General features: G+C 50.3%; 1 protein-coding gene across 1 annotated transcript in view; it reads left to right on the top strand.

The window, feature by feature from the left end:
* fbln2 (fibulin 2) overlaps nt 1–13192 on the top strand; it is a 50298-nt gene that overhangs the window by 24184 nt on the left and 12922 nt on the right. The window contains 7 exon segments of the mRNA XM_030092313.1: nt 2244–2383; nt 2385–2429; nt 2431–2446; nt 5029–5157; nt 6957–7036; nt 11070–11084; nt 11130–11142. Of these exon segments, the coding sequence (XP_029948173.1) occupies nt 2244–2383; nt 2385–2429; nt 2431–2446; nt 5029–5157; nt 6957–7036; nt 11070–11084; nt 11130–11142 (438 nt within the window).

Raw genomic sequence — 13192 nt, forward strand, 5'->3', positions numbered from 1 at the left:
GGGACAGTGATGAGAGGCTTTAATGATACGGAGTTCAATAATATTTTTCGGATGACAAGAACTCCCTTAATGTGCGTCTGCGAGCGCCTTTTTAACACTCACGGTAAGACGCACGTCTTCAGCCCCACATCGTGACGTGCAGGTCGGATAATGCGACCTGGCCGTTCAGACTGAAGTCGCATGGCAAAAGATCCGTACGTATCGGATTTAGGACCACATGTCCAAGTGGCCCTGGGTCGCATTTGAAAAAATCGGATCTGTGTCGTTCAGACTGTCAGGAAAAGATCCGATACAGGTCGCATAGGGGCAAAACAAATCGGATTTGGGTCACATCAGCCTGCAGTGTGAACGTAGCCTAAGACGTTGAATCTTCTTGATTCTGCCTCTGGAGCCTGACTTGCTGCTGCTTGCTGCTGGTAGCGGGTGGAGGTGGAGCGGGTGGAGGAGTGGCGTTGCTGCTGGGGCTTGATGGGGGCCGATGTGGTGAACCAGACCAGATGGCAGCGCAGGCTGCAGCTCCTCCACTCCCTCCGATCAGCTTTCCTCCGTCTCTGCGTCCGTCTCGACGCTCGGCCCGTCCAGCCAGCGCTCCAGTCTGCATGGGTCCGTTCAGACCCGCTGGTCTTCCTGTCTGGGTCCTGGTCCTGGGTCTGCTGCCCTGAACCCTCGTGTGTGCGTGAGGTGCGATGAGTCAAATAAGGACCTTTTTATGTGTTTGTGCTCAACTCTGCAATTAGAGAATTAAATCATCTCTATAAAAGCACAGACCTCGTCCCGGCTCTCTCTCGCTCTCTGGAGCTTTTCATGGTCTTTAAACTGAGCTGCAGCTCTGCGTGAGGCAGCCTCGGCGGCCGTCCTTTAGCGGGAGTCGTAGAGTCGCTGCGTCCAGTGACGGTGAGGTGAGGCCGGCCTCGGCCTGGTGTTCCATTCCTCTGAATCCGCCCGGTAACGGTCCGGCTGCAGCGCTGCTGCTCTGGCTGTCAGCGGGAGACGAGAGATGATGTCAACGTGAAGAGGGAGTCCATTAACCTGCTGACAGCTGGGACAGATTCACACACACACACACCACACACACACGCACACACACACTGGCTTTCTCAGGATGCTTGGCGAGACGTTTTATGGTTGAAGAAAACATACTGGTGTACTGTAATTATTTCCGAGGGGCATATGATGTTTTCAGTCGTCAGACTCGCTGCCTTTTCATTAAAGCGAGGAACACTTAATGACCTCACTCTTTGAATGTGAACCAGTAATAACTGGAAACCAAACTCTGGATCCACTGTTCAGTGTTTAGTTCAGTTAGACACGTTTGCTCAACCTGGGCTCTGCTGTGATTGTATTTTCCTGTCCGTCATGTCAGACTGTGGTGATTTCCTCCGTCCTTTCACGTCGCTGTAGCGTCTTGTTCGTCCTTACCCTGCTCTCAGAGTTAGCCAGTATTCATTCACCTAAATACTCCAATAATTGTTTTAAGGTCCCATATTAATAATATGAATCAGAAAAATCCCTTTTTAATGGTTTTCTAACAGTCACCAGTGTCCCCAGGTTAAACCCATTGTTTGAAGCTTTTTCAAACAAATCCTTTCTTTCAGTTTCAACCTGCACTTTCACAAACATTTGAGCAATATTATATCATTATGTTCTTGAGAAGAAAGAGAGAAAAGAGAAAAGTGGCGTTCATCTCTTGCCTATCGAGGGTCTATTAGGCTTCATAACTCGTCACCGGGGTCCACCTCATGCAACCACACCTTCACGCCTCCGCCTCGTAAACACTCCACAGGAGGTGGGACGGCCACGCTAACCCAGAGAGCTTCATGGATCCTGGGAGGCCTTTCAGGGCAGGAGAAGCCTCGAGGAGTCATTAAAGAAACGCCGATCTGGAGCCGTAAGCTTTAACACTCATGTTGACGGCTGCTCCATAAAAAGCTCACTGTGTCAACACGGCTGTACGCACTAATCTGCACTAATGCAGCACTCCGTTCTTTTGGCAATAAATAAGAGTCAGAAGAGTGGCAGAACGAGCGGTATAAATAACAGCAGCACTAGCGTGCAGCGTTTGAGGCGGTCGGGCGAGGAGAGCTCTCCACAGCAGCTCTTGGTTACTGAGGGTGGTCGTGGAGGCTGCAGCTCCCTCGATTCTGGAAGCCGGTCGAACTCGTGTGAGTGTTAACGGGCTAATTACACACCAGTCTGGCTCCCCTCCCATTAACACAGCCCCCCCCTCCTGTCACTCCCTCCAGTCTCAGACAGCAAGTTCCCCAAGGAGGCCTTCTCCATCAGCGCCACGACGCCGCCAGCCAACGCCGTGGAGGAGCGTGAGGAGGTGGACGAGTGCGGCGGACAGCTGTGCCAGCACACCTGCAGCGGCGGGAGCGGCTCGTAACCGCTGCGGCTGCCACCCTGGCTACATCCTGCAGACCCGCCGGACACTCCTGCGCTCCAGGTAGCCCCGCCCACCGGCCGGAGGGCCCCCAAGCCAGGACCCAGATCCAATAAAGGGCTGTGCTTCTGGCCGACAGTCTAAAGGAACCAAGTAACACTCACTGTGAAAACAAATGAATATCTTACTATTCAAATTAAACGAGAGAGTTGATTTTAGACTTTAAAACTTTCAAATTTTCCAACTTAAATTGTAAAATTAAAGTAAAATTCCAAAGATTGAAACAATGTTTTGAGGAAGCCACCAGAGAACACACTTTATCAAACCAGTACATCATGTCAGCTCACAGAGTTATCGAACCCGGACCTGTCCTGCCTGCCGCCGCCCTCCTGTCCGTCTCGCCGCTCTCAGCCTGGACGTCCAGGACGCTCAAGTCTGAAGACGTCGTCCGTGACTTCCTCAGTGAACCTCAACTTTGTCCAGCTGGTGTTTTACAGGCGCAGAGGAGCGAGGCTCTACATGCTGCTCAGACTGCGCCGCTGTTTACTGCCAACAACTCGGCCTGCTGGGAACTGCAGACGTATTGATTTCAGGAGGAAATATAACCGAAATAACCAGCCTTCTGCTGCTCTTCAGTCGAACATCATGACTCCTGTCAGACGAACAAACCTGCTCCTGCTTAGAGCGGGACCCCCGCTGGAAGCGTAGTGTTTTGTCTCTTGGACGTGGAGCCTTTCAGTTTTTAGCGTAAAAAAGACGGTCGTCTGCAGCAGAAACCAGATCACCGGTCAGGTCTGTGTGCCGACCAGGAGTGTTTCATACTGAAGTACATCCAGGACGCTGGTGTTCCTCTTTTGTTTCACCTGTTCTTCTCAGGTGTGTTGGTTCGTCCACTAGTTATTTTCCCTTCTGCTATTTCCGGGTTTAAATGAAGCTTCCTGCTCGAGGGGAGCCTCATATTTTACTCTAAGATGAATTCCTGTTGTAACTGGTCGAGGCGTCTTCAGCAGTAATGGAACGATTTGCTATTCTGGGTATAAAATGATCACAACTTTTAAAACATTCAAATTCAGTTAAAAAGAAGCCGTGTGGTCACTCTGGCGAGGCAGGACGGAGAACTCCACTGCAGACCGGGAACCAGCCTTTCAGTTGACATTCCTGCTGCTGAATCGTTTGTTCCAGACAGGTTTCACATTATGTGATTTGAGGATTTGATTCCTGCCTTCAAATTGACCACAGTGATGTTTCATCGTCCGTCTTATTGGAGTTTGTTTCCATGGGAACCTGAGTGGAGTGTGTGACGGTTTTATCAGGCGGCTTGATCTACCTCCAGGTAAAAGAACAGATTTGTTAGAAAAAAATTAATCCCCAGAGAAAAAGAAGATGCACAAAGTGACCAGTGGTCAGAGTAGTAATAACAGCAAGAAATAAAAGGTGTCTTGTAGATAAGGTCACTTGAAGGTCATTTAAAAGTTACTGGTCTGTGTTTCGTAGTAGTTAATAGCAGAGGGGACGAATGACTTTGAGTTGATTCGTTTTCCTTTGGGTGGAATCTGCTCTCTTGTAGAACTCAGGCTGTTGTGCTCTGAGATGAGAGTGAGGATTGCAGGTTCTGTGGTTGCTTTGATTTCACTGCACTTCTGAGAATGAACCAACCTGGACTGCGTCAGACAGGTGAGGTTAAAAACATGATGAGAAGGCCGGCTCTTTGGCTGGTCCGGACAGAAAGAGGAAATCCCTCACCTTCTGTGAGCTAGCAGCTAGCGACTAGCTCTAAACTGGAGGCTCCCCTGTTCTTTCACACTGTCCGCTGATCAGACCGGAGTTCACCTCTTGGTCCGGACCAGAGTCCGGGTGAGCTTCACACCTGCCCAGACACAGCGGACTCTCCCTGAAACGGTCTCCGGTCTGGACCAGACACTTCTGGAGTGGCACCCGTCTCTGTTTACCAGGCACACATCACACCTGGTCCGTCCAGCTCCTGTCCTGAAGCCGGCGGAGGCTCAGAGGTCTGCTGGACCCCGATCCAGGACCACACTGAAGGACTGAAGGATTTCTCTCTCTGGCCTGTCTCCATCCTTCGAATGCTGAACTGTGGATACTGCTGTTTGCAGTCAGTACACACAGATGTAGGCAGAGCAGACACCACTCCCATGCTCATAAATGTCGTGACTTCACCTGGTAAAAATGGCGTTTGAGGACAGACGATAGGACCGCAGGCTCTCAAGAGGCTCAGGAGTTCAACACTTAAGCTTTTCAACGTTCCGTTTGGTTCTCCTCCTGCTTGTTTTCCTCTCCAGCAGTCAGATGTGTTCAGAATCCTGTTATATTAAAAAAGGCAACTGAGGATCGATTAAACTGGAATATTTCACTAAAAGCTGTTTGCTGGTTCTCATGCTGTGGTTACTCTGTGGTCAGAGCAGCGTCTGATCTCATCGCCGTCACACTGTGGAGCCACTCTGATGGAAAACACTCGTCAACATTCCCCACAGCCTCAGATGAAGCTGACTGATCGAAGGCTCTGCTCTGCTCTATAAACGAGTGAGAAATGAGCATGGAGCAGGGTTCAGTCCGGTCTGTTAAATCCTCGGTGGTGATGTTTGAGATCCGGCCGTCGCTGATGAACCTCTGTCTTCACCCCGCAGTGGATCCTGATGTGGACAACCGGCTCCGAGAGGTGGACAGACCTGCTCCGGGACCAGTGAGGACCACCAGCCCCAGCCCCCGGACCAGAACAACCACTGTGACCCCCATCAGGGCCGACCCCTGCGCAGGTAAACCATGCAGACTCCCGTTGCTCTGCCTTCTGTTTGCAGGTGAACGTCCTCCTCCTGAGTCAGCCCGTCAGACGCCGCCGTTGTTTTTCTCCTCGATGTTCCACTTCAGCGGGGATGTTCCTGAGGGGATTCACAGCTTCCTGTCCGCTGTCAGCCCTCAGACCAAACCCTCCTGGTTTGAACATCAGCTCAGACTGTAGCAGCAGCTCCAGAGCAACAGTCTCCATGGCCCAGCAGAAGCAGGGACTGAAGACGTTTAAGGGTCTAATCATGTGATGGAGCCTCTGAGCGACAGGGGATTCCTTCCACACACTCCACCAACGCTGAGAACAGAATTCGGACTTTGCTGTGAAATTAGTTAAAAATATAAACAATTCTGACCTCAATGAAGCGGGCACTTGCTTACCCTGGTGTGTCAATGGGTGAATGTGACCTGCTGTATAGGTGCAGCTCACCTGACTGAACTCGGAGGTGTTTTGACGGATGCATAGAAACCAGTCAGATTTGCTGAGCAGCGGCAGAACAGCTGGAGTCCAGAGCGCGTCCTGCTGAGACGCTGTGTGTCTGAACGCTCCTGTGTTCAGTCTGTGTCCAGACAGTGTGTCAAACGGTGAAACTTCATCTGAAGTCTGGGTGATTTAAACCAGCATTAACCAGCTGGGATTTGGGCGCCGTCCGCTGCCCGGCTGCAGGAACACCAGCCTCCCCCCGGCTCCGAGCGTTTCAGGGCTGTTATGAGGATGACGATCCACGTGGAAGCCTCCTCTACCGGATGCATTCTGCTCAAGACATCAGCTCGTCTGTCTTCGCTCCACCCGAAAAGCAGCCAGAACGCTCTGCCCTGCAGTGGACGGGCTGAATCCAGGACAAGGCTCTGTGAGCGCCGGACTCTGTCTGGTCGCAGCGGATCTTCTGAGTGTCCAGCTGAATGGAATTCAGAGGTGCAAACACAAAGTCCTGACGCCCTCCACATCCAGCTCCCGGAGCCCTCTGAGGGGAGGAGGGGTCACGAGTTCCTGGTCCCTGTGGGGCTTTCTTCTTCCAGCTTCCACCGCCTGCTGCTGGATTCCGACATACTCAGCAGCTTTCAGGGACTAAATCCCTCCTTCCTGCTGCACTACTGGCTTCATGCTGTTATCCTGCTCAAAGACCGAAGAGCCTCACCTGGTCTACATGTTCTGGGCTTGGATCGGACATTTCCCCTCTAAAATGGCTTTAAAATCATTTTTTAACAGTCCGACAGCTCCAAGTACCAAAGCAACGCACAAGCATGATGGTCCCCACCATGTTGCACCGTTGGTAGGCTGGATGTTTGTTTTTGGGCTTCGCTCGGTGAGAAAGAAAGACGTCCCGGTGTTTCCAAATAGCTGTCATTTGATTTGTATTGCCTGTGAAACATGGTCCCAGGAGGGACTGGAGTCCTGCTGGCCGCCGTGTCTTCTGTGCCTTGCAGACTGAAACGGCTCAGAATGAAACTTTTTCCATTCCAGGAACCCTGAAGACGGAATGACTGCAGCTGTTCATTTTACTGTCTGTGGAGCTTCTCTAATGCTCTGCCAGCTCCCTCTAATGAAGTCCCACCTTCATTGTCCTTCCCGTCAGGTCATGTGGTCACTGGAGGTTGATCTGAATAATAATTTTCTATCGTGTATTGTAAATGTATTTAAATACAATCAAACGAGTCCCATTAGCTGTGCTCTGCTTGTTTTTTAACAGACATTCTGCTCAGGATTGTTGTTTCGTGCTGTTTAAAGTCTCTTGTCTGGCTTAATGCTCTTGTCTGCGTCCTCTTGCAGAAAATAATCCGTGCGCCCAGCAGTGCACGGCGGTGGCGGGCCGGGCTCGCTGCTCCTGCTTCCCGGGTTTTCCGACTGCTGTCAGACGGAACGGACATGGTGAAGGTAAGAGAGAGCGCTGTCTCCTTTAGCTGCGGTCGTCGATCTGGAGCTTCTCGGATCAGCAGATCAATACTGACTGAAGCTACAGCAGCAAACTGCTCGATTTTTAATTGGATTCACTCGTTCAAGAACAAATAAAATGCAGGTTCTTGTAATGGAGACGTTCGCCTGGAGCATAAGTCAAGCCTGGCAGCAGTGGAATCAGTCACCCGGCGTTCTCACCGCTCCTGTTCATGCACGGCAAGAAGGTCTGTGGTTAAAGTCCAGGTTGGTTTTGGGGGTTTTCTGTGTGCAGTTTGCATGTTCTCACAGTGTCCGTGGTGTTGAAGGTAATTGATCACTCTAATGTGAGTGTGGTTAATTGTGTTTTGCACCATGCTGGACTGGCCACCTGTACATGGCGTCCTCTGCCTTTGAGCATCGAGCACCGGGATCTCCTCCAGCCCCTCGTGGCCCGCATGGTTGAGAGATGTAGAAAATAAATAGATATTATTGGCCTGTTGCTTGTTTTAAAGCAAAAGTGTACACTTAACTCCCAAACCTGGCCTCGTTATTCTCAACGTTTGCACAAAAAAACCCAAACAATAACTCCAAAGTTGCACCTTATCCCGTGTTTCCCCAAAGGATTCATGTCAAGCAGTTATAGTGCGTCTATTCATCGCATACAGCGATCATTGGGTAAATTGCAGGACACCCCTTGTTAGTTCAGCAGTCTACCACAGGAAACACCCACACCACTGGCACAGTGAAGAGGTCAAATCAGACTGAAATGTTGCTCCATAGAGCAGGATTTCAATTGTGAGAGGAAAGCAAAGTGCTAACATGAATACTGTGCAGGGTATAGAAGGTGAACATGCTCTGGAATCAACCCCGAATCTTCTTGTTGTGAGGCAGTAGAGCGAACCACTGCAACAGTGTCACTGCACGGTGGTGACGTTAATCTGAAGTGAATCTGATCCTGAGGCTGATGAGGAGTAACGTGAAGAAATAAGGAAAGTGAAATGCTGAATGCCGTGGTGAAAACACTCCGACCTCTGCTTCTGCTGCTTCCTCCTGTGAAGCTGTTGACTGAAGAAAACCAGCTTCCAAGATCACACGTTAGTGGCAGCTCTCCTTTTACCATCCACAGAGCTCACAACACACAAACGACTGATAACAACCGTCAAACAACCAACACCAACATGTCTGCAATCCGACTTGATTAAAACAGATACTGAGAAGAATTTTACAGAAACAGGAGTGTTGTCAGGAAAAAGAAGGTATCAGGAGCATCAAAGAAGAAGAAAAGATCCAGAGCTGATCCACAGCAGGCAGAAGGGAAAGCTCTCTGCTAGAGATGACTGGGAACAGACAACAGGATGAATCGTGACGACAAGAAGAAACTGGTGAACACAATCAGTATGGGATGCAGGAATCTCACCTCCTGACAGAACGACAGCAGGGATGTGCCCTTCATCAAGCTGAGCCACTTTTATAACAAAAACTCTTAAAAAACCCTGAAAAGCCACAGAGGTCTGATGAGCGTGAGATTATGGTTGGAGAGAGTGCTAGCAGAGGCGTTGGTGAAGGATTGCTGCAGGAGCTGGAAATCAATGTCAAATGACAAATGAAAGCCCCACATGAGCTCCAGCTTCATATTTTACCTCGATAAGAGCCAGCACACGGCTCATAGATGTAAAAGTCCCCCAAAAAGAACATTGTTATCATGTCGAAGTCCATTTCCCAGGGATACCCTCACCGTGAGACCTTCGCAGCAGTCATTAGGAAATCGATACTTGGATCAGGAAAAAGAGTAAAATCTTGGCAGCAGGAATGATTTATGAGCCACCGGTGGAATTCAATACACTTCAGGTTGGCATTGCAGACAGAATGAGAGGAGATACATAGACGTGAAAACACTGGAACGGTCAGACGGCGTTCCCCCGGAGCCCTGAAGGCTGCAGTGAGAGACCGAGCGAGCCGGGCTGGGCGAGTTTCCACGCCGGAGTTTATTTAATCAGGTCTGTCTGTTAGCAGAAGGGATAATGCCTCTCGATAGCTCAGCGCTGTACAAGAATTAGAGTCTCAGCTCCGATCGGCTCATTGGGCGAGCGCTCACTCTGCTAAAGCGTTCCCACATGTGGGTGGGTGGGTGGGCCCGGTCGGCTTCAGGCTGGCCGGAGCAAAGCAACAGCCCGGCGAGAGCGAGCGGCTCACACTCCAGCAGCACACTGGAATAAACCCTGGATGTGGAAGACGCATGGCGCAGACCGTGAAAACCCGGTGGAAACATTAACACCTGGAGCGGCAGCAGCTCGCCGCCGTCCGTCCAGCCTCACTGCAGTTTGGGTCGGCTGGAGGAAACACTGGAATCAGTCTGTTTGGCTACGGGTGGACAGATATGACTGTTACAGTGTGGACATACTGTCTTCTTATGGACATTTATATAAGCGAAAAAAAAAACCCAATGACATTAGAGAACAGATGTTTGAAATGTTTCCAACCATCATTGGTTCAGAGAGCGAGAGCAGCAGAAGGATGACTCCTGTTTTCAACTCTAGGAACCACTTTTCAGTCAGTTTGGCCTCAGATCCGACTGCCTTGATTTCAGGAATACGATTTTACGCAGACGATACCATTATAGTCAGTTTCCCTCGGTCCTGCCGTAGCCTGGTATTACCAAGCTTTTCTTCAACTCAACATCCAGAAAACCAAGAAAACATGCATCGATTTTAAACAGGAGCTCCTCAACAACAGTCAAAATAAAGCCATTAAAGTCCAGACAGCAGAGACGGTCCTCAGTTATCAATATCTTCAGATGACAAGCTGACATCCACCTGTCTTTCACAGAAGATAACTGGTCGGTGTGAGGAGACTTCCCAACTTCTAGATCCATCGATCTCTGATGGTTTTAATCGGCAGATCCTATACTGAACCTCTGCTGAGCTTTTCTCTCCTCGTTGGTTTAGTAATCTCAGTATTAGGATATTGATGCACTAAGCAGTGACATATAGACGAGTGGTTAGATCAGAGCAGCTCACATCAGCTGATCTGTTCAACAGGAACAGAATCACGAAGCCAAATGAAGCATCTTCTCCCTCAGCTCCATCCTCCACATGCTGCCTCCAGGCTCACACTTCCTCATATGAATATCTGCAGGTACAAGCTCTCCTTCATGCCTGACGCCACCTCCCCTCTGCATACAGCTCAGCGTGGAGGAGTCGGACCTTTGATTTGGTTTGATTTGTGGCTTCTCACCAGAGGCAGGAGCTTCTAATCTGCACTGATGGCTCTTTCACTGTCCCTGATTTCACAGCTGACAATCTGTTGAAGCCGACCTATTTCAGATTATATTAACATTCGACTGAGTCACTAGTACTGATGTTGTTTCAGCACACACTATTCCCCGTGCATGTTATTTAAGTCTTGAACTTTGCTGGAACTGTCAGGAATGCTCTTGACCCAATGTTCAGACCCGGGCTGGATCGGCAGGAGACGAGCCTTCATAGGTGTTCAAGAAACAGTGATTGAGCGTAGCGCTGCAGAGCTGAGCGTGAAGAGCTCCCAGCATGCCGTGTGTTTGACTCGTTCATACACAGGCAGTGAGAACTGATCGTACACAACAGTCAGCCTTTCACCAACTGAGGCCCGAGCGGAAGAGACGCAGACATTTCCTGTTGATTGAGCGTTTGTCGTTTCTGTGTGTGGTGTTGTGTGTGTGTGTGTGTGTGGTGTGTGTGTGTGTGTGTGTGTTGTGTGTGGTGTGTGTGTGTGTGTTGTGGTGTTGTGTGTGTGTGGGGACATGAATAAACTGACCTGAACTGAATGCTGACTGTCTAAATGAAGCCAGAAGTTTCCAGTGTAAATATACATAGACGCTGCAGGCAACATTTTTTAGCCTTCTCCCTACGACCACATGCTAACGGTCCTCTTCTCGTGAACCCTCCTGCGCTTTAGAACCAGCGCTCCCAGTTCCGCGTGCACTGACGCACTTCCACTTCCTGCAGTAAATGGAGCTGTGAAAACACTGAGCTCCTCAGTGAAGGAGTATCTGGATTGCCGACACACACGAGGCCAGGACTTTGCGTGAAGCTAATGTTTGAGGGTCGCCCTCGGAGTACGAGCTGGATACTGAAGGCATTGTCTTTCAGTTTGTACCTACTGAATATACAAGTATTATTCTCTTAATTCAGTCCCAAACACCACTTCAGCCGTCATGTGCATGTGATCTGTGTTGATGCTGAAGGTACGTCATTAAATGAACCCTGGTTTGATTCCAGTGTCAGTGTGGTCCAACACGCCTTCAAAGTGTGCATTTTGATTCAGAATCAGGCTTCATTTCATTCAGTAACTCGTATCGGTGCTCGTGTCAGCAGGTGGGCTGATTAAAAGCTTCAGATTGAAACTGACCGTCAGCAAATTTAAGTACAAGTTAGTTTAATCACATTCCACAAAGAGGTCCACACACACACACACACACACACACACACACACACACACACACACACACACACACCACACACACACACACACACACACACACACACACACACACTGTCATGCCAGCTCCGTCCCCAAAGCGAACCACCACAGGCAGCTGTGGATTTGGTTTGCATTCCTCCAGATGTTGCACGGAGCTGAGAGCTGGAGTCATGGAGCGAGGGATGAGCTCTGAGCAGATAGCGAGCAGCGCCTGCTGCCTTCTTCCTCTCTGCGCTCACATTGCTAACTATCTGTTTGGTTTCCATGGCTGAGATCGTCCGATATAATTCTGCTCCACCTATCTTCTGAATGCCCCCCCACCGGGACCCACTGAGGCCTCATCCAGGCCAAAGGTCACACCCTGCTGGACTCTCATCAGTCCACACACACATTTCAGAGAATGGAGCGGTGATCAGGTCCATGCTGCTGGTTCTCATGGAACTGGGATTTTCACAAACTTCTAATTAACAAAATGAAAATACAGAGAGAGGCTCTGGTTGGAACAGCCTGGCTGTTGCGGTCACATTCGTGTCCATTTCTGTTTTTTACAGGCGGATTTTGCAGACTTCGATGTGGGTGTGCTTCTTCTATGACTCATTCATAATCAGAGCGGTTTCTCTTCTTCCCTTTAAAGAGCCGAGGCCCACTTTCACTTCGCAGTATATTGAAGAAATCTGGCTTGTGTCTGTTTCTGACCTCCAGACCGTTTGAAGCAAGTGTTTGAATTAATTGGCAGAGCTGTTGATGTTTTGATGTGCGTTCTTGCTGCTCTGTGAGGAATTTCCTTTGTTTGGAAACATGCGGTCCAGCGTTCGGTTGAAGTCTCCGCGGTTTCCCCGCCCGCTCACCAAAAGGCTGCGTGGCTTCGAGGTCCACTTCCTCCAACAATCAGGATGTTTTCACGTCCATAATGAGAAGCAGCCTGGAGCAGCGGGTCATTCCAGTTGAGGCTCCAGCTGCTGGCGTCCTCAGGAGGAGGCAGCAGCTTTCTGCAGGTTCTCAGTCCGCTCATCCAACATCCATCCATCCTCAGCACCACCTTATCCAACCAGGACCGTCGGACAGATCGCACCGTGGACAGTTTTATCATGTCTAAAAACATTCAGCATCCAGCTGTGGGGTAGGAAGTCGCTTGTTTTTCTCTCTTTATTGATGCTAAAGTTTCCTCATGGAACCACTTCAGGTAAAGCCAGTCTGCACCTGTAGAACTGGACGGAAGCTCAGGAAAGCTGATCTCTTGGTGAAAACACGCTGTGGTCCAACCTGAAGGCGTCATTCCAAAGAGAAGCATCACGGTGAGCCGGCTTCGTTCAGTCCCGACGCCTCCCTCCTCTTCACGGAGTTATCTCAGCGTCTATCTGCCGGCTCTGCCCGACCGGGCCTTTCTCAGAAATAAACTCTGTGTTTCCGCCTGGCGTCAGCTGACTTCCCTCCTCTCAGCGGCGTAATGCTGCCGTCCCGGGGGGGGCGGATGCTGGGGGGGCGCTGGGGGACGGTGGAGGCACTCTGAGGAAACAGCAGCTTTTTTCCCTTCGGAGTGACGCACTGGAAAACAACGCCGGGCGCCGGCGCTCTGCCACTTTCTGCACCGGCGGCGCTGGAAGCCGTCCCGTTGGTCCCGGGGCCCACAGGAAGGGGCGGGGCAGGCGGGCTTCACCCCGGGGGGGTTGATA

The sequence above is a fragment of the Salarias fasciatus genome, chromosome 5 (assembly GCF_902148845.1).
Source record: "Salarias fasciatus chromosome 5, fSalaFa1.1, whole genome shotgun sequence".
Taxonomy (NCBI): Eukaryota; Metazoa; Chordata; class Actinopteri; order Blenniiformes; family Blenniidae; genus Salarias; species Salarias fasciatus.